Source organism: Octodon degus, unplaced genomic scaffold (genome assembly GCF_000260255.1).
Source record: "Octodon degus isolate 3935 unplaced genomic scaffold, OctDeg1.0 scaffold00057, whole genome shotgun sequence".
In the NCBI taxonomy this organism is placed as follows: Eukaryota; Metazoa; Chordata; class Mammalia; order Rodentia; family Octodontidae; genus Octodon; species Octodon degus.
In genome coordinates this window covers 3469372-3489161 of record NW_004524633.1, presented here as the reverse complement: position 1 = coordinate 3489161, position 19790 = coordinate 3469372, and the positions used below count along the sequence as shown (strand labels likewise).

Below are 19790 nucleotides of genomic sequence, written 5' to 3'. Positions count from 1 at the left end.
GCTTCCTTCCCTTCAGCCTCTGCCTCGGTTTCCCCTCAGCCCCCCTCATGGTGTTAAAGCTGTGTCGCACCCTGCTACGGTTTGTGTCGAGGTGTCCCCGATGCCTCGTGCAGTCATGGGGCGGCTCCTAGAGCTTGCGATTACTTCATGACGCAGCGCTGGGATCATGGGTAAGTGCTGCGCCGCCCTGGGGCAGGCCTGAGTGCAGTATGGGGGCCCAAGCCCCAGCTGCTGCTCCACCCTGCTGGCGCTGGCTCTCTGCTGCCTTCCAGCACCATTAACTGCTGCCCCCTGCCATGTGCCACCCTGCCTTGGAGCCAGCCGAGTATGGACAGAAACCTCCAGTGACCGTGAGCTAAATAAACCTTTCCTTCCTTCATTTAGCATGTCAGGTATTTTGTCCCAGCAATGAGAAAAAAGCAATGGAGATGCACCCCGAAAGCTATTGTGAGCCGACTTCTCCCTCTCACGTTCTGGCTGGCGTCCGTTTTCCACCTAAGCCAGGAGACTCAGCTTCCCATGTCCGCAGCTTGCAGCCGCCACCCTCTGCTGAAATGGCTCCTCAGACACGTGGGATGCAGGCTCACTTGTCAGTGCAGAGCTTACGGCTCCTTCTGTAATCTGATTTCCTCCTCTGGCCACAAGAGAAAGAACAGATTATGTGGTATTAGGGGACTTGGGTTCAAGTTTAAGCTGTAATTTGCTTGTCTGGATTTCTCAACCTCTTTTAGCTCCATTTTCTTCTTTGTAAAATGGGATTAGTAATGATGCCTGCCTCTCAGAGTTACTGTGAGGACCAAATGAATCTAAGCAGTAGGCCCAGTAGACAGAGCAACAGTGCTGACGGTGATCGGGCACGTGTGTGAGGGGAAACCCCGCCTCTGCTCTCACACCGAGGTGGGTGAGATGCACTCAGGTCTGCAGATGCATCTTGTTACGCTGCCGGTGGCAGAGCTGGGGCCAAACGTGTCGGGTGGCTCAGAGCTGCCACCGAGCAGCCTGCAGCCCTGTCATGGGACGTGCGCTGGCATGCTCCGCTGCTGCACCACATGCTACGCGCCAGCCCACCTCCTGTCTGCATGACCCTGCTGTGATTTTCTGCACAGCCAAACATTTCACAGGTCTGTCCTGCCCCCACCCTGCCAGGCGGGGCCCTTCTCCTTCCTCAGCATCCAGCATCCTGGAAGGAGCATGATGATCTTTCTTGTCTTTCTTTTCTTTCTTTTTTTTTTTTGAGAGAGAGGGTCTCACTATGTAGCCAGGCTAGCCATGAACTCATGAGGATCCTCCTGCCTCAGTCTCCCAGTTCAGGCATTCTGGCATGCACTGCCATACCTGGCATGACGGTATCTCTTGTGCAAATATTATACAATTTAGGATTCCTCAAATTTATTAATTTGTAAGAAGTACTGTCCTGGTTTGGATCGAGGATGTCCCCCAAATCTCATGTGCTCATAGGTATAGTTTTGAGGAGGGACTGCGGCCACCGGGTCCTGCAGCTGACTTCCTCTTACAGCCGGGGTCTGGATGTAAGGCGCAGGTCACCGGGGTTGTGACCGGGAAGTGCATCATCTGGGCTCCTGATTCCTGGCACGACTGAGCAGTTACCAGGGAGGGAGATGCTGGGGTGGTGTGGGCTACAGCTAGGAGAAGTACAGTCAAGAGCTCTGCTGGACAGCACATTGATAATCACAACTAACAGTTCATCTTACGCCTGAAAATTTCTATGTGAGTCCATTTTAAGAGTTTTCAGCATGGGGGATAAGTATATAAAGTAACATGCTGCATCCAGCACAGCTCAAACTTTTGGGGGCTTAGGGGGTGGAGGATGAAGAAATAAAGACAAGAGTCAGAAAACAGAAAAGCTGAGGTCGGGTGGAGCCCCCTCTGGGTGGGATACAGGAACTGCTCAATGACCGCAGCAGGTTTTGTTTACACACGGGCAGGCTGATGTCACGTGACACCCCTCTGCCTAGCAACCTGCTTGCCTAACTCCCCTCCGGCTGTGTTCTCAGAGCCCCAGCGCTTGTCCTCACACTCACCTTGGGAGCTCTGCACCTGTGACTTATCTGCAGCTCCAGCTGCTCCACACAATGCATGCTGTATGGCTTGATTCGGATATTTCACAGTATATAACAAGACATCAGGCTTGTATGCATATGTTGGACATATACATATAATTTCTGTCAATTAAAAATCATTCAATAAATAAAAACCAATGTGCCCTGCCAAACCTGCTGAGGCAGTAACCCTGCAGGTGGGTGGGGCCCTGGCATCCAGAGCTTAGTTGGCGACTTAGGTCTTCTTATATCAGGTGCAGGTGGGACACACTGGTCTGACTCAATAGCAACACTCACAGGTGCATGCCGAATCCAGGGAGCTTTTCAAACTGGTCATTCCACTCCTATTTCCATGTCCCTCAGCGATCAGGATTCATAAGACTTCTGAGGACCACGCCTGTGGAAAATGTCTCCTGACAGGCCCGCACAGGTACCTCTAGTTGGCTTCTTCCTGGCCAGGGCCGACACACCACACCACGCACATGCCCGCATCTGCAAATGTGCATCACTTCTGCAGGCAGTGAGCACATTAGGGTTCGTGTCTGGGTGCCCCTCCCTCAAGCCTCATGCAGTCATCGAGTGGGTTTCTAGAGTTTTTGACACTCTTCTCACTTTTCTGCCTCTGTGACTGCTTAAACCTGCTATCCTCCCTAAAGATTTTCTTGATTTTTGTTCCTGCAGCTCTCCTTGAGCGTGCGCTGCCAGGTAAAGGCAAAAAAAGACAAAGAGGAAAGCTGTTAGGTCGGGCTGTGTGCTGTGCCTCACCTACCACTGCTGAGAGTGTGTGCATGTGCGTGCATGTGTGCGTGCGTGTGTGCATGCTCACACAGCTGCATGTGAGAAAGAGACAGAGAAGAAGGTCAGACACAGAGAGGGCGACTGGTTTCCACTTCCCTTAAAGGGAGTCAGGGTTCGCTGTACTGTGGGTATACACACCGTGGGCTCAGATTTGCTGCCTGCCTTCCTCTCCTCTCTCTCCTTAGCTGCTCTGAGCTGCAAGGAGGGCAGAACAATCTGCCACTGTCTGCCATGAGCACAGTGCTGCAGGCCGGCTGCCAGGGTCAGTCCTAACGTGATCAAAAATGGTTGAGTTACAAAGCTGCTGAAAAACCGGTTTTCTACAGGAAACAGCAATTTATTAAAGTCGGGCTCCCCAGATGCCTTGGCTATTAGGCTGGTGGTGGGCCAGGTCGGCGGGGCTGGCAGAGCCGGAGGCAGACAGATGTGATCTCCCGGGCGTGTGTGTGTGTGTGTGCCCCGAGGATGCCACTGTCCAGCAAGAAGAGGACTCTCCGGGCGCCACCGCCACTGGGAACACCAGGACGCGGTTCCCAGTGCCTGCTTTCCAGCTATGCTGGGGATGTGGTTTGTGAGCTCTGCCCTCTCCTCAGCTCCCGAATGCCCCTGCAGCTTACCTCTCTGATTCTCTGTCAGATTTTTTTCCCTCAGAAGAATATATATTAGGATTTCTACAGGATCTTGAGCTCTAATTGCAGTGAGATCCTCAATTTTGCCGAGCTCTGGCTCCTGCTTGCTGTACAGTGCAAACAGCCCCTACCCCATGCTGTGGAGTCGGAGAAAACAGCAGGCGGTAGCTCCAGCACTTCTGCTATCTCCTCTCTCACCCTGCAGGCCACCAGGCCACTGGCTGCTGTGACCAGGCAGAGCTTCTGCTCTGAGCGCCAGGGTCCTGGTCTTTACCTGAAAAGAACTGACACGTAGAGCTTCTGGGGCCTTCAATGGCTCTGGGGACTTACAGCTGTCGGGTCAGCTGGTGCTCACCAAACCCACCAGAGGTTGTTAGGACTGCAATCCACACAGAGAGGTAAAGTCACCCATCCAGGGCTAGCACAGGTGGGACACACAGGGGGACACACAGCTTGGCTCAGGCTATGTGCGGCAGGCAGTGCTGAGAACCCCAGCTCTTTCTGCAGCAGGGAAGGGAGCTTTACAACTGTACTTTTCAGAACATTAGCATGTAACTTGGTGGTGCGAATTTGGGAGGCAGAGGGTGGCAGCCCTCACCGTGGGGTGGCTCTTGCTGGGGACTCCGCTAGGAGTCCAGTGGCTGGGCACCTCCCTGCTGAGACCGCGCTTCTCCTTGCCTGCCCATCTTCCTGCCCTGCTAGTCTCCTCTGGAGTTTTCTGAACCATCTTTAATTTTCTTCCTCTTTCCACCATCAGAGCCAAGAGGTTCTGCTTGCATTTACTGAACGTGACACTGAGGGAAGCTCATCTCAGGCCCCGGGTTACCACACTCCACGGCAGCCCAAGAGCACACTGTGCCCTCCCTGTGCGTAGGCAAGGAGGCGGAGCTCTGAGAGGCTGCCTGGGTCACAGCACACAACCAACAAGCAGGACAGCACAGGCTGGGATGGGACTCGCTGCACCCGGAGGCCAGGTGCCTCCATTTCAGGTCAGACTCAACCGGATGCGAGCTGTGGCCTAGAAGGAATAAAGCCAGCCTGCCTGCGGGCGGCCCTCAATTCCGCGGCAGCTCACCACATCCAAGTTTCTGAATTACCCGTGTCAGGAAACGGAGCTAACACTCTGATCTCTCACTCTTTGAGCCCAAGTCATCACCGAGCCGTGCCAACGTGGCCTCCTGCACAGCCCTCCAGTCCACTGTGGACTGCCCCATCTCTTCTCATCCCGCCATCCCTGACATGCGCGGCTGGTCCTGCCCTCGCTGCTGTCCCTCGCCCATTCTCACCCCCTGTCCACCAACGACAGCACAGCTTCATCGAGCTCCAAGCGCGTCCCCTGTTCTCCAGGCTCAGCTCAGTGTTGCTTTTCCTAAGCCCTGAAGCCTGGCTTAGGGTGTCACCCACCCCGTTACACCCAACTTGCTTGGACTCCATCTGTCACCCTTCTCATGCCTCTGTGCTTCTTCTGTGTTAGTTAGAAGCGCGATGAAGGCAGAGCTTAACACACCCGGTACTTAATAAACATGCAGAATGAATATAACCTTAAATGCATGAACAAACAAGAGAACGAGCCATGGCCCTGTGTCCTCCATGGACCCCGGGAACTAAATGCAGCTCCCCGTTCCAGCAACGCCAATGTTGATCAGACTAGACTTTTAGCTCCTGAGGAATGAAACCGAGCATCCTCTCCTGTCTGTCCTCGGCGAGCCTGCCTCGTGATCCCTTCTACAGACTCATTTACTCAAACACCAAAACATGCAAGACCAGGCCCATCTGCAGCCCAGCTTCACCGCAGGGCTCACCCCAGCTGGCGATGGGACCACTTGGTCAGAGGCCACTACTCTGCCACGCTTCCTCTTGGTTAATAGTAAAACCAGCCAAGGTCCTGTAAGTAACAAAGGAGAATGGGCAGATCTGTACATACACTGCGAACACTAGGATTATTTTGTCTCCACCGCAAAAGCATCAATCTCCTGTCTTCCATTTCCTGTCCCTCTCGCTGCATCACAGAGGGACCTTAAATCAACATGCAAATGTGTATTGAGCGCCTAGAATATGCCAGAACACTGTCCAGGGCACAAGGAATGCGGCACTGCAGAAAACAAACGAACTCCATCTGTAGGAGACGTGAATTCTACCGCTAGGAGAAATGAATGTAAATCTCCAAATCTGGTTATTCTGATGTTTTTCAAAAGATACTTCCATGATGACATGGAAGTGGCCTACTTTTTCCCAAATAAACAAATAACAAGGTCTGGACATAAAACCTTGAGACCAGTTTCTCCCACTTATTTAGGGCTGACCTGGCGTTTGACACTTCACACAGAGTAGTGTAATTACCTGTCCTTGGAGGACCCCGTCCGTCTAGCACAGTGCCTGCCCAGGAATGCACAAAGGAAGTTTTGTTCCTAGTGGGAGAGATTCACATGGCTTCATCTACCCTTTCTGTAGGAGAGCGCAAACATGACATTTGTCACCCTCCCTGCGTTCATGCCCTTCCTAACTGGGCTTTGTGGCCCCATCCCCAGAGAGCTGATGTCAGCTGGCCCTCTGTTGGTGGGTCTGGAAACCTGCCCAGCTCCCCGTGGTCGAGCTGAAAGAAAGGCACACAGAGCAGCTGCACGGCCGGCCGCGGCTCCTAGACCTGCCGACTTCAGGCAACAGCTCTGTGCAGACCCTGCGGGCCCGGCGGGCGAGCGAGCTGCTGACGCTCGGGAGGACTGGAGCCCAAGACCCGGCTGCGGTTCAAGCCTCTCAGGGCGGGGCAGTGCTGTACCGTGAGTTTAGCCCATCCCCTTCTGTGATCAGACCCACAGCTGCGCTCGGCCAGGCCGTGGGAGGGGTGGAACCGACCCACCTGTACCGGGATGACACCGGGCGACAGCGGCGGGAGCAGAGCAGGAGAACGCCACAGTCCACGGCGCTGTAGGAGGGGCTGAGCGCGGCCCACACCAACGAAGCTGGGCGGCCCCCAGGGAAACCAGGAGCTGCTCCACCTGGGGCTGGAAGGCGTGGAACACGAGGGACCAAGGAGGCAGCCCCAGCCCGAAGCTGAAGGTTTGCAAGCTGCTAAAGCCCAAGACCTCCGGCGCACGAGCTGCACGTGCAAAGGCTCCGCTCAAGGAGGCCTGAGTTTGTGCACACATGCCAGGAGCTTGCGTCTCAGCCTATAGGACGGGTGCTCCGCATTGGGGGCGGGCCTTCTCGTGGGTTGGCTGATGTCCGTGCCAATCATCTCTAGACCCAATCCTGTAGACGCGCTAGGAAACTGGCTCCACCAATTTTCTCGGTGTTGCAATCGGTCAGAGTGCTGGAGCATCTTCCTGAGTCCGCCAAAGGCTGGTGCTTCCGACTTGACTCAGCACGAATGGAACACAAAGCTGTAAGCTGCTTTTTTTTTTTTTTTTTTTTTCCAGAACCGGGGATTGAACTCAGGCTCTTGCTCTTGCCAGGGAAGCGCTTATTCTACTGAGCCATCTCCCCGGCCCCATAAGCTGCTTTTATAAAGGACAAAAATTCAGTTTTTCTTCAGTTTGTTGGTCTCTTTTCTTTTATATTTTTAATTTTTGGACCCAGGGGCTGTACATATTTATTGGTAGAGTGCAATATCTCAGTACCCATAAGGAAGGTGTCGGGTCGGGGAGGCGGCATTTCCTTTGCCGTTTGTTTTGGTTTGGTTTACTTTTTGTTTTGGAGTCGCTGAGGGTTTGAAGCCTGGGCCTCTGCACGGAGCCGCATCTCCAGTCTTTTTAATTTCACTTTGAGGCCCAGTCTAAGTCACTAAGCTGCTGATGCTGAGCTCAAACCTGTAAGCCTCCTGCCTCGGCCTCCTGGAGTGCTGGAATTCCTGGCCTCTGTCACCATGCCAGGCAAACTGGCACTCCCGTTTCCTGACACCTGCTGCTTCTCACTTCTTTGTGTTGGGGAACGCTGGCAACTCCTCCAGCATCTCTTTTGAAGCATTTTATCAACTGTCAACGAGGCAGTCCCGCTGTAACACAGGACCGAGGAGCCAGCGCTTCCATCCAGCTGCGCCCCTGCACCCACGCAGCCTCCTCTTGCCACCCTCGCCTCCCTGGCCCTTGCCACCCTCGCCTCCCTGGCCCTCTCAGGGCGCAGGTAACAGTTCTTGTGGTTACCGCTTTGGAGCTTTTCTGCTTCCACAAATAAATGAGGCTTTCTGGTGATGTAAGGTCCTCGGATTCCATCCACGACGTTGCCCCTGGCCGAGTTCTCTCCTTGTTGGGCTGCGCGTCCTCTTTCTTTATGCTCGCGTCTCCGAGTACATACCCGCACTGATTCTGTACCACCGCTGTTGTGAACAGCCCTGCAGTAAACACTCGCGTGCAGGTAGCCTCAGACCCCTGGCTTTAATTCCTTCGGGCAAACAACCTGTCACACTGTCTCTTTTGACATTTATTTATTTATTATTTGACACAGGGTCTCACTGTGTAGCCCAGGCTGGCCTTCAGCTCCCGGCAGTCTTCCTGTCCCAGCCACCTATGTGCTGGAAGGACAGGTAAGCACCGCCATATCTGACACACTGTCTCTTTGCAAACTGGAGGACAAGTCAAATTAAGAAAATTGTGTGTATGTTTGGGCCTATGTTTCTCAAGCTTCAGAATGAAATCCAGATTTTCAAAATTTGTTCAAATCTTTTCCTTTATTAGTGATTGTGTGTCAATTATTTTATATTTAAAAGGTTTTTTTTTTTTTTTTTTTTTGCCCGACAGAATGAGAGAGGAATTCATTTTAATGCTTGGATGGGAACAATACAGTGTCTTAGGTTTATGTCTTTGTCAGTTAAGTAAAAGTCAAGTTCCATTTAATTTTCTCTTGGGAGCCTGAGAACATTCTTTAGATTTCTTTGATATGGTTCTCCTTTAATTTCTGGCCAAGTGAATATATTCAAGTCCAAGTTAAAGACAAGAAGGAGCTATTGAACTTTTCTGACGCTCTCTTTGTACAAATTAGATTTTTTTTGAAAATGTGGAGTAGCAGCACTGACTTTGAATTTTATCCCTGAGGCTGTGAGTGAGGGCACCACACTCGGGGGGTCGGAGTCAGCTGTCTCCCAGTGTCCTTGCTGTTACAGCGGCTTTGGCTCTGACCCTCGCAGACCTGGCAGTGGCTCGGGCGCTGAGTCAGCAGAGCCAGGCTGCCCTCAGCCCGGGACCACCTTGTCCTCCCGGGCGCCCCGGGTCTCCTGAACCCCAGAGCAGTCACCAAGCCTGGGTGATGACATTAAGCCATCTTTTGGGGCCAGCAGGGCCTGATCAGCATCCGCTGCTGCTCCTGGGCTGCAGGGCGAGGAGGCCAAGGTGCACCCTGGCTTGGAGGGGCTCGCCCCTGCCCATGTCAGGGAAGCCTGTAAATTCAGGAGGACAGAGGTGGCCCAAATCTCCCCGAGTTCCTTCATTTGAAGGAGAGTTGTGGCTGGGAAGAGAGTTCTGCACGGAGCTTGTGTTCTGCACACCCTTTCCTATCTGTTAGTTCCCTAGGCAGTGCTGGCCCCCAGACCTGCTAAGGTGTGTGCTCACCTGACCAAGGTGGGAATGCCCAGAACTCCCAGATCCCAGGCTCTGCAGAGTGTCGGCACATTTTTGCAAGTGCAGAAATATAAAGATACATGGAATCACCCATTTTCTCCTTTTTTTTTTTTTTTTTTTTTTTTTTTTCAGAACTGGGGATTGAACTCAGGCCCTTGCACTTGCCAGGCAAGTGTGTATTCTACTGAGCCATCTCCCCAGCCCCTGTCCTTGTAATTAGTAATGCAGTTTAAAATGTAGCAAAGGACAGGGCTAGCTACTCATTGAATGAGCAGCAAATGGATAAGTGAGCGTGTGCATTTGAACTAACTCAAGTGTGTTGGAAATTGGGTTTCTGGCCTTCAAGAAAGTGTTACACTTTGTCTCTGTTGTCCCCTGCAGAGCCTCATGCTGCTCTGGAATGTGGGCCTTGCGGAACTGGCTGAGCCCAGAGTTTGCGGTTGGTTCATGGTCTAAGGCTGGGATTGGGAGTGTGAGTGCTACCCTGCCTTAGGGCCAGTATTCTGCATACTGTCTAAGGGACTGAAGGAGGCTGGTCCTCGCTCTCTCCCTCCTCCCTCATTGCTTGTGCTGTCTTCCGCCCCCATGAACCATTACCCCTCTGCTAGGCTGCCCGGCTTTAGAGCTGGCTGATTATGAATTAAAACCTCTACAAACTGTGAGCTAACAAAGCCTTTCCTTCCTTAACTCTGGGTGTTGAGTATTTTGTCTCAGCAATGAGAGAAAAGTAACTAAGACAGCAGTTGTTTTGAAGTAGCTGTTCGCTCTGGAACAGACATAGAAGTCAGTATTGGTCCTTGGCCTTCTTATGCCCTTTCTATCTTGAACACAGAGGTGAAGTCTGGAGCTTCAGCAGCCATCTTGTAACCATGAAGCAAATGGCATAGAAACAACAGCCAAAGCTCTGGGAACAGTGGGGCAGGAGGGGGAAACGTTTGCTCCTACACTGCATCACTGCCCAACCACTGGACCAGTGCCACCAACCGCCCTGCTCAGACTCCTGCTTGTGAGGAGAATGGGTTCCTAGCTCTCCCTCTGTAGTCCTCTTTAGGTCTGCTGCCTGACTGCCAGCGTTCCCATAGGATGAGGGCTCAGGTATGAGGGTACTTCTGGACACTGAGTAGTACTGTAGTATTAATGGCCTTCACTGGTGACCCTCGGGGTCCCTGTGCTGCAAGTTTACTGTGATATGTGCCCTTAGGCGAGTGTGCCACGTCCTGCAGCCTCTTGCACCGCGTCTAGGACAGGTGACTTCCTCCCTGCAGGAAGGCCAGCTGTCTGCTCACCCTGCTAACAGGAGCAGCATCCGGACACCCTGAGGCCTGGGAGATAAGACTAGATGCTGCAATTGTATTGCAGAATCCAGCTTGTAAATTTAATTACCCCAAGGTGAGGGCAGTCGCTTTGGATTTGGGTCCCGGCGGCGGGGGCTTGGGCACTTGGAGGTGGAGGAAGAGGCGGGAGGATGGGGCATCCAGCCTGGGCTGCTCCCCACCTTTTGTGATGAAAACCCCAAATCAAACAGCTTAAGGTTTTCCATGTGGGAGTCGGACTGGCCAGAAACAACTCCCTACAGGCACGGAGCTGCTTCCAGTGAGGTCAGAGATCTCACTCTTGGGTGAGAGCGGCTTACTCTGAACCCCAGGTCTCAGAAGAGAAGAAAGAAAAGGCAGGCAGGCAGGCAGGCAGGCAGGCGTCCTCTTCTGCCCGTCTTTCTGTCTTGAACACAGATGAAGTGGACAAAGAAAGGAAGATCACATTTTGCACCTCTTTATCCCCTCAGCTAACCGCCACATAATCAGAGATGGACAGCAGAGAGGAGAGCGTGAAGCGGGCAGGAAAGGGGAGGCGCAAGAGAAGAAAGAGGGAGGAGGGAGGAAAAGCACTGAAAGCTGGGTCTCTGTCCCCTCTGCTTGTTGCAGAATAGTTGAAGATCCACAGGAGAGGAGGGAAAGAGGGCAGAAGGCTTCCACTCTGGGACTGTGTCCCCTCGGCTAGTGGCCGGGCAGTCACAGACACAGGAGGCCTCCCCCGACCCCGCCCACCCACGGGCACGTTCTCTGCTCCCGGGCCGGGCCGCCGGGCCCACGGAAGGAGGGGGCAGAGCAGGCGGGCTGCGGGCTGCCCCTCTCAGGTAGGAGTCCCATAAGCCAGCCGTGTCCGATCGCCACCAGCCCCTCAGGGTCTTCCCTAGTTGTCCCCGCCGCACGCAGGCGGGAGAGCTGGGCACAGCGCCTGGCCGTGCACACTCCGCAGCTAACGGCGCCACCTGCAGCCCGCGAGGCGGAGCAGCCGCGTGCGAAGCGTTTACCAGGGAAGCGTGGGGAGGCGAAGCTCCCTGTCAGCTCTCCTCCCTGCTCCCAGCGCTCACCCAGGCCAGCAAGCCAGGCCATGCGCCCCGGGCCCAGCTTTGCCGCTGACCGGTGGCCACGGGGCTCATGGCCTCAGGACGCGCCCATCCCAGCGGCACCGCTCCTCCCACCTTGTGGTTTGCCTCAACTAAAGCTGGCAGTCGCATCGTGTATCCAAGCGTCCCCTACCTGACTGCGGTCCTCAGAGCCAGCCGGGTCCCTAGGCCAGCTGCAGATGGACGGGCTCTGTCCGGCCATCCTCACCGCAGTGTCTCCCTCGCTGCCTTGGGTCAGTCCCAGGACGTGAAGTTTGTTTTTGTATTCATCAACTGCTCCTGCATCCTGTGCTTACCAGGGGCGGGCGCTGCTGTCAGCACTCTTAACTGTTGGTGGGGCTCTTGGGTCCCCCCAGCAGGAACTGGGCCATCATCTCACTCTTGACCGGATGTGAAGCCCGAGCGAAAGCCGGAATTGCCTGTCCAGGGCCGCGAGTCCTGGCCCCCATTCTGTCCTGCAGCCTGGGCCAGAAAGTTTCGGCAGGAAGTTTTGGAAACACTTCCTGTATCAGAGCTGGGGTCACTGGAGGAACCGATTTAATACAAATCTCTGTGCAATGTTAAGATGTACAGGGTAGGCTCACTTGGCTGCCTGTGGAGTCCGCGTGGCAGGAAGCAAGGTGGTGACTTCACTCTGGCGAGCCGGAGGACCCAGGCGACAGTCGAGGACCTGGAGCTCACTGCAGGATCTAGTGCGAGCCCCGAAACCAGAGCGTCTGCGGTGGAAGGCTGGAGAGCCTGCGCTGGAAGACCAACGTCCGAAGGCCGGGGCAGAGGCTGGAGCTCCTCCAAAGGACCAGAAGCGGGGGCTTCTTCCTCTCCCCTTTTACTCCACCCCAGCTCCAAGCCTGTCTGTGAGTCAGTGCTGCCCCCATGGCCACAGCGGGGTCTTCCCTCTTCAGCTTGCAGCTTGAGAGTCCAGCACGGATGCACCATAAGCGCTCTTCCAATCTGCCGGGCGTTTCTTATTCAAGCTAAGAGCACAATCAGCTAATGCACATCGATCTTGGGCCTCGTCTATTTTTGCTATGTATTTTTTTCTGTTTGCACATTTTTTTTTCCAGAGTTTGAGTTTTATTGTGACGCCGCTCAAGCCTTGACAGCAAACTTGCACAGAGGGTACATTCGTTCCTTCCGCTGCTGCTTCTTGGTCTTTAGCTTCTCCTCATGCTTATTGAGCTGGCGGCGCGTGGCTCGCGTCTTCTCTGGCCGCAGGTCCAGGGCTTGTACTTCTTGCCCTTGTAATATTTCCTGAGGTTTTCTTTCTGGGTCTGGTTGATGACAGTGAGAATGCGGACGATGGATTTGCAAACAGCTCGGATCTTGGAGAGCTTGGACGCCGCGCCGCCTGTCACTTTAGTGATGCGCAGCTATGACAGCTCCACCTTCAGGTCGTCTAGCTGTTTCAACGACTCTTCTTTCTTCTTGCCGCGAAGATCCCGAGCCTTAATCTTAGCCATAGTTGCAAAAGAAGCTGTTTGCACATTTTTAAGTAGAAAATATAATTATACTGGAAATGAATAACGGCTACGAGGTGTTGGGAAATCTCCCATGTGGGGTCACTTTGGAAAGCAAAGGAGGCAGTTTGCTGGAGAGTCTTCAGATATTGGGGAGCAAAATCTTCTACATAATGCATGGGTCAGAGAAGAGTGGGGAGAGTAGAGATGCTCTGAATTGAGTGAAACATTATAAATAAAAGGTAGCTGGGACACTGACAAAGTAGTATTGAGGGGGCAGTTTGTACAGGTTGGTATCCCATATCCAAAGTGCTTGAGGCCAGAATTGTTTCGGATTCTGGAGTTTGTCCAGTTTTAGATTTTACCAGCTGAGCATTCCTAATCAGAAAACACAAAATCTGAAACACTCTGAATTCGAAGAGTTTTGAATGTCATCCTGGAGCTTAAAAACTGGCGAATTTATGACATTCACATGAAGGATATTCACCCTGGTGATAAATGCCCGTAGTAGAAAAGAGGAAAAGTCTCAAATCAGTAACTCCAGCACTGAATTTAAGAAATCAGTAGGGAAAGAGTAAATCAAACCCAAACTAAGCAGAAAAAAAAGAAAGAATGAAGGTTACAGTGGAAATCAAAAGAATGAAAACAACAGAGAAAGTAAGCAAAACAGAACTAGTTCTGTCAGAAGCCCTAAACCGAACAGACTTCTAGCCGTACCCACCAGGGGAAAAAGAGAGGACATCAAGTACATCACTACAGATTTAACAGACAGTCAGAGGCTACCAAGGGACTACTGTCAACAGCTATGTACTAGAGTTTTGATTATCGAGATGAAATGGCAGGGACTGTGGTATGGCTCAGCAGACTAAGCACTTGCTTAGGTAAGTGCAGGTGCCAGGGTTCAATCCCTGGCACTGAGTGCCGTGCTGGCCCCGCCTCCAGGCACACTGAGCTGAGATGGAGTCTGGGCGTGGTGGCACATGCCTGTAATCCCAGCACTAGGTAGGCAGAAATCAGGAGGATCATTATGAGTCTGAGCTGTGTAGTGAGACCTTGCACACCACACACACACACACACACACAGACAAAAACCTTAGTTAAAAAAAAAATGGATAAGTAGTCATTAAAGGGTCATTAAAAGGAAACAACAAGGGGGCGGGGAAGATGGCTTAGTGGAATAAGTGCTTCCCTGGCAAGAGCAAAGGCCTGAGTTCAATCACAGGTTCTGAAAAAAAAAAAAAAAAAAAAAGAAGGAAACAGATCAGCTAATTAGCATATAGCCTTTTGTGGGAAAGGTCTTGCTATGTAGTTCAGGCTGGCCTCGAACTCACCACCATCCTCCTGCCTCAGCCTCCTGAGTGCTGGGATTCATTGAGTCATTTTAAAAATTAAAGTTGTAATTAAATGCCATACTATTAAAAGAAAAACAGGGTCACATGGTCACACTGGTGAATTTTACCAAACATGTAGGAAAAAACCAATAGCAATTCTTCAAATACCCTTCCAGGAATTGCAGAGAAGTGAATTCTTCCCAACTTATTCTACGGCTAGACTTTCTCTGATTCACACCATGCCTCCATAGAATCATTTGTTAAAACCCCTAGCATCTTCTACCAGAGTTAACTCTAAGAGTTCTGCTTAATACATGCTTCCTTTATAAAAATAAAGGATCTACTGATTTGCTAAATTTTTCAAGTTATAATAATTTCTTTTTTCAGTGTAGGTGGCCAAATTCAGGGCCTTACACTTGTAACCAGGGACCGTTTCGCTCAGCCATATCCCCAGCTGTTCGAATTTATTTTTTAATTGCAGATTATAAGATAGTGAAACAGGAGCTTTTGTCCAAGATGGAGAGATGGTGGCTCCAGGAGGAGTCTGTCCAGGTGGCATTTACCTGTATGGGTTGGTGGGACTCAAAGCGAGAGACCCCCGGCCTCGGGGCCTGCGGTCATCAGCAGAGGGCGTCTTTCACCTGCGTCCTCCGCTGCCAGTGTGGTCTGAGAACGATCTAACAGTGCTCTGTAAGTCTCCCAGGCTGAGGCAGCTCTCGCTGGGCCGCTGCATGGACGAAGGAGGCCGCAGTGTGGGTTGCTGCTAAGTCGTGCGGCGGGCAGCGGGTAGCAGCCAGCAGGGTCCGATGCCTGGGGATTGTTTGAACTTGTTCCTCCTTCTGATTTATGTCGTCTGTTTCTCTGATATATAGGGATTCTCATAGAAGAGAATCCCTAAGACACATCGCTTTTGTTTCACTTACATCACTCATCTCTTCTGTTCACTGAGAAGAAAGCCGTGTGCCCTTGTTTGTCTCTTCTTGAGACTCTTCTGTCTGACTGGTACTCAGTGCCATTTGGCTGTTCTTTTAAGGTCATGACATACAGCATACTGCTGTTCTCTATTTTGTTATGAAATTTTGTTTTAGTTTTTCATAGAAGTGCTTTATATTTTTCATAATTACTTGTATTACATTGAAATAAAAATTTTTAAAGGCTGATAATAATATGGGATATAGCCTCAAGTCCCCACGAAGACAAGAGAGGAGGGCAACCCAGGCTGTGGTCCAGACCTGGTGGAGGCCAGGAGTCCTCCTCGGCCCCTTCCGGCAGTGCACGAGGTGCCCTCTCCTCGCTGCTCTCTCACTGAAAGGACCAGGGTTGTTGTAACAGCTTGGGAGTGGCACGCCACAGTGTCTCCTGGGTGGCGGTGACCGCTGATCCATGTCCTCCACAAGGAAGAAGTCCCGTCCCTAAGAGAAAGGCGTCTCCAAAACACACTTAGGGTCCCCTGGGAAGTTGTCCACCCTCCCGACCCGCAGTCCTTAGCCTCTCTTCCCTTTGTCCTGGCCCAGGCCGAGCGCCCCCTGAGTCCCGCTCCCGGTCCTGCCTTCTCCCGACTGGGGTCCCTCCTCATTTAGCACCCCCCTAGCGCTCCCACCGCAGAGTGGCGCTGCCGCCTGCCTGCTCTCGCTCCCCGCGTCCCTAAGCAAGGCTGTGCATGTCTTCCGTGGCAGGCACAAGCGCAGCTACAGCTTGAGGCAACACAGCAGAGAGAGGGAGAAAATAAAGAGGCCAAGGCGCGAGGGGCTGGCCCAAGCCAAGGAGAAAGCCCCGCCTAGACGGCGAAGAGCTCCCGCTGCCGGGATTCTGTGCAGCCTCCAGAGCTCCCTGGCGGGCTCCTCCCAACTCCTTTCTGACCCATTTCCTGCCCGAAAAACTGAGACCCAGTTGCCTAGCAGCAGTGGCTGTGGCTCGGCCCTGCGGCTGCACCGCCCAGAGGGCCCTCTCCCCTGGCTAGCTTCCCCCCAAACAAAGACTCTGGAGCCGGGAACGTCTTCGCTGATTTATGCTCTCTGCGCCCTGCTCTGCTCCTGCAGACGGGGTGAGACTAGCCAGTGCAGGGGGCGGCTCCACGGAGGCTGCGCCGAGCGCTGCGGCAGGCGGCCTGGAGTCAGTCCCAGTCCTCCAAGGCGTCCGTGTCGAGAGCGTCGGCCCAGGCGACCAGGTCGTCTACTTCGTCTTCCCAGGAATTGTGCTTGTAGTAGTTGTACGCCAGGTCCTCATCCGACGAGTCATCCTCCGGGTCCCCGGTCCCGGGGCTGTGGCCTGCTTCCGGTTGTGACCCAGGTGGAAGCTCTTCTGCAGTGGGAAACAGGAAAAGTGAACATGCAGCGCACGCTGCAGGAGGGGCAGCAAACGCTGTCCCGCACTGCCAGAATGACGTGGAAGCCCTTCTCACGGCTTTGTCTGGACGTCGCCCCAAAGCCTCCGAGCTCACAGGCGGGGCTTTCTGAGGCGGCTGGATTTAGGGTATGTGACGTGAAAGGGCGCGTGGTAGCTGCCTTAGTCCACGGACTGGCTTGACGGTCCAGCGGGGGGGGCTCCCTCTGGGAATGAGTGGCACCAACCAACAGGCTTGCAGGCTGAAGGGAATAAAAGGGAAAGCGAGGCTTGCTTCTGTCTGCCCACCCTGCCAGGACTGTTTCTCCTGCCCGGGAGCCAGCCCATTATGGATGGAAACCTCTACAAACCTTGGGCTAAAACAGACTTTTCCTTTAACTTATAGGTGTTGGGTCTTTTGATCTAACAAGGAGAACATAACTGAGAAATCTCATTGAAAGCAGGAAACCTTTTAAAACTTTCTAAGTTCACGTTTTATAATGAAACTTGGTCTGGGAGGATGGCTCTTGGTCTCAGCACCTGCCTGGCAAGCACAAGGACCAGGGTTCAATCCCTGGTGCCTCCTACCAGGCATGGTGGTGCACACCTATAATCCCAGTGCTGGGGAGGCTGAGACAGGAGGATCACTATGAGTACGAGTTTCATAGTGACACCCTGTACCAAATAAATCAATAAAAGATTAAAAAAGATAAAGAAACTTGCTACGAATCATCCTTTCTACCTGTTCCCTCTTTTTATCCTTTGTTAGCTCACTCATATTCGTTCTAGAATCCCACTGCTGTGCAAGGAAAGACGCATCGCAAACACAGCAGCACTGGTGGGGACAACTGGGTGTCAGTGGGGCAGGCAGGAGCAGTGTTCTGCTGCCTGTGCTCCTCGCCTTCTCAGCGTGGGCCCTGGGAAGCCGCCTCTAATCAGCCGTTTGTAAATTTTATTTTATTTTTAAAATTTTATTTTAAAGAGAAGAATGAAACAAAATTTCAAAGTAAGATAATAGGGGAGTAACTATACATATATCTATCTATATATTGCCCTGGGGATGGCGCTCAGGACCTTGTGCTTGCTAAGCAGGCATCTGAGCTGCCGGGCTGTCCCTCCCAGTGGGAGTAACAATAATTAACACACTGCATATTATCTTTATTTTTTAAAAAAAATATTATTACTATTTTTAATGTATTTAGTACAGGGTCGCACTACACAGCTGAGACTCATAGTCATCCTCCTGTCTCAGCCTCCCCAGCGCTGGGATTACAGCCGTGCGCTCCCATGCCCAGACCAACATGTGGTCCCACGGACAGAGCCCCCGTCTCTGTGTTGGCCTAATCAGGCACTTAGTCTGCTGAGCTGTCTCGCTGGCCCATTATCTTCAGGGTAGTTACTCAGAGGACAATATATAGGCATTTAATTGTCTGAACAACATTAGCATACGCGTTTCTTTTCAATGAATTGAGAAACCAGTAGTATAACTATCTTAATTAATGTATTTCCTTTTCCCTCCGTTCTCTTCCTCTTTCCCCATCCCCGTTTTTCTTTCCTTTTGAACTATGTCTTCTCATTTCACAATAGATATTATACATTTTGGCCCTTACTTACTCTTTCAGCTTCTCACACTAGCAAGACAGTATAATGGGAGTTTGGTGTGTCTCACTTATGACTGTGGTCTCAATGCATCCATCTACCTATGAAAGTCTGCAGTTTATCCTTCTTTATGGCTGAGGACTACTCCATCATGTAAAAAGGCCACATCTTTTTATCCATCCCTTGGTTGATGGGCATTAGGTTGTTTCCAGGATTTAGCTGTGACACTCCGTGCTGCTATGAACATGGGTGTAGACATAGCTGTGTGGGACGATGTTTCTAATTCTTCTGGGAAGACACCCAGCGGGAGAGTAGCTGGGTCATCAAATGGGACCTCCGATCCTAATTTTTTTAAAATTCATTTTAATGAGAAAAAAAAGATAAAATAGCAATGAAACAGTTTCAAAACAGGGTAGTAGGACAGTTACAATAATTAATACATTGCATATTGTTGTCTTCGTAGTAGTTATTCAGAGAACAAGATGCAGACATGATGTCTAAACAATATTAGTACAAACTTTTATTCTCAATGTCCTAATTTTTTGAGCAGTCCCCCCACTGATTTCCACAGTAGCTGCCCCAGTCTACGCTCCCGCCGTAGTAGAGAGGTCCCCCGTGCGCCACCCACCCCGCAGCCGTCACAGTATTTGTTATTGGGTGACTTCATGATAGTGGTCATTGTTTCTGGGGTGAGATGGAATCTCAGCGTTGGTTTAGTTTGCGTCTCTCCAGTGACTGGTGATGCTGGACCTTTCTCATATATTTAATTGCTGTTTGTACTTCTTCCTCTGAGAAGACCATGTTCAGACGGGGTCTTTAACTTGGGAGGTCTGTTTCTTTGAGTTCTTTATGCGTTCGATAGTAATCCTTTGTCTGAGGAACAGCTGGCAAATCCTTCTTCCCGCGTGTGGTGTCTCTTCACTCTGTCAGTGGTTTCTCTTGTTGTGCAAAAGCTTTTCAATATGATGAGATCCCAGTTGTCGATTCTTTGTGATAGTTCCTGTGAAATCAGGCCTTTATTCATAAAATCTTTGCCCACACCAGTGTTTTTGAGAGTTTTACCTATCCCATCTTCCAGCAAGACTGATTGATTGACTGACTGATTTGGTGCAGGGTCTTGCCTATGCAGCTTGGACTCGTAGTGATCCTCCTGTCTCAGCCTCTCCAGCTCCGGGACTACATGTGTGTGCCACCACACCTGGTTTTGGTGGCTGGCATGGTGCACCCAGGGTTACGGGGTTGGCACGGTATGTGGTATTGGCGGGGTTCGAACCTGGGTCCCTGTGCTTGCCAGGAAGGCACTTAGAGCGCTGTGCTAACTCCCCAGCCTCTTCCAGCAAGATTTATTGTTTCTGTTTTATTAGTCAGATCTTTGATCCATTTCAAATTTAGTTTTGTGCATGGTGAAAGGTACAGGTCCAATTTTATTCTTCAGCATGTGCCCAGCCAGTTTTTCTAGCGCCACTTGTTAGGCTATCTTTCTTTCAGTGGACATGCTTGGTACCTTTGTCAAAGCTGAGGTGGCTGACTGTTCTGGAGTTGTTTCTCCATCTTCAAATCTGTCCCATTTATTTTTTTATTTTTTTTTATTTATTTATTTTTAAAATTTGATGGAACTGGGGATTGAACTCAGGCCCC

General features: G+C 51.7%; 1 protein-coding gene and 1 pseudogene across 1 annotated transcript in view; both read right to left on the bottom strand.

Moving 5' to 3' along the window:
* Positions 1 to 12515: 12515 nt before the first annotated feature.
* LOC101559833 lies at positions 12516 to 12914 on the bottom strand (annotated as a pseudogene).
* Positions 12915 to 16289: 3375 nt separating this feature from the next.
* Positions 16290 to 19790, bottom strand: part of Ube2u (ubiquitin conjugating enzyme E2 U (putative)) — a 50532-nt gene continuing 47031 nt past the window's right edge. Inside the window, exon 13 of the mRNA XM_023718302.1 lies at positions 16290 to 16532. Within this exon, the coding sequence (XP_023574070.1) occupies positions 16345 to 16532 (188 nt within the window). The 3' untranslated portion in view covers positions 16290 to 16344. The remainder of the gene's footprint in view (positions 16533 to 19790) is intronic.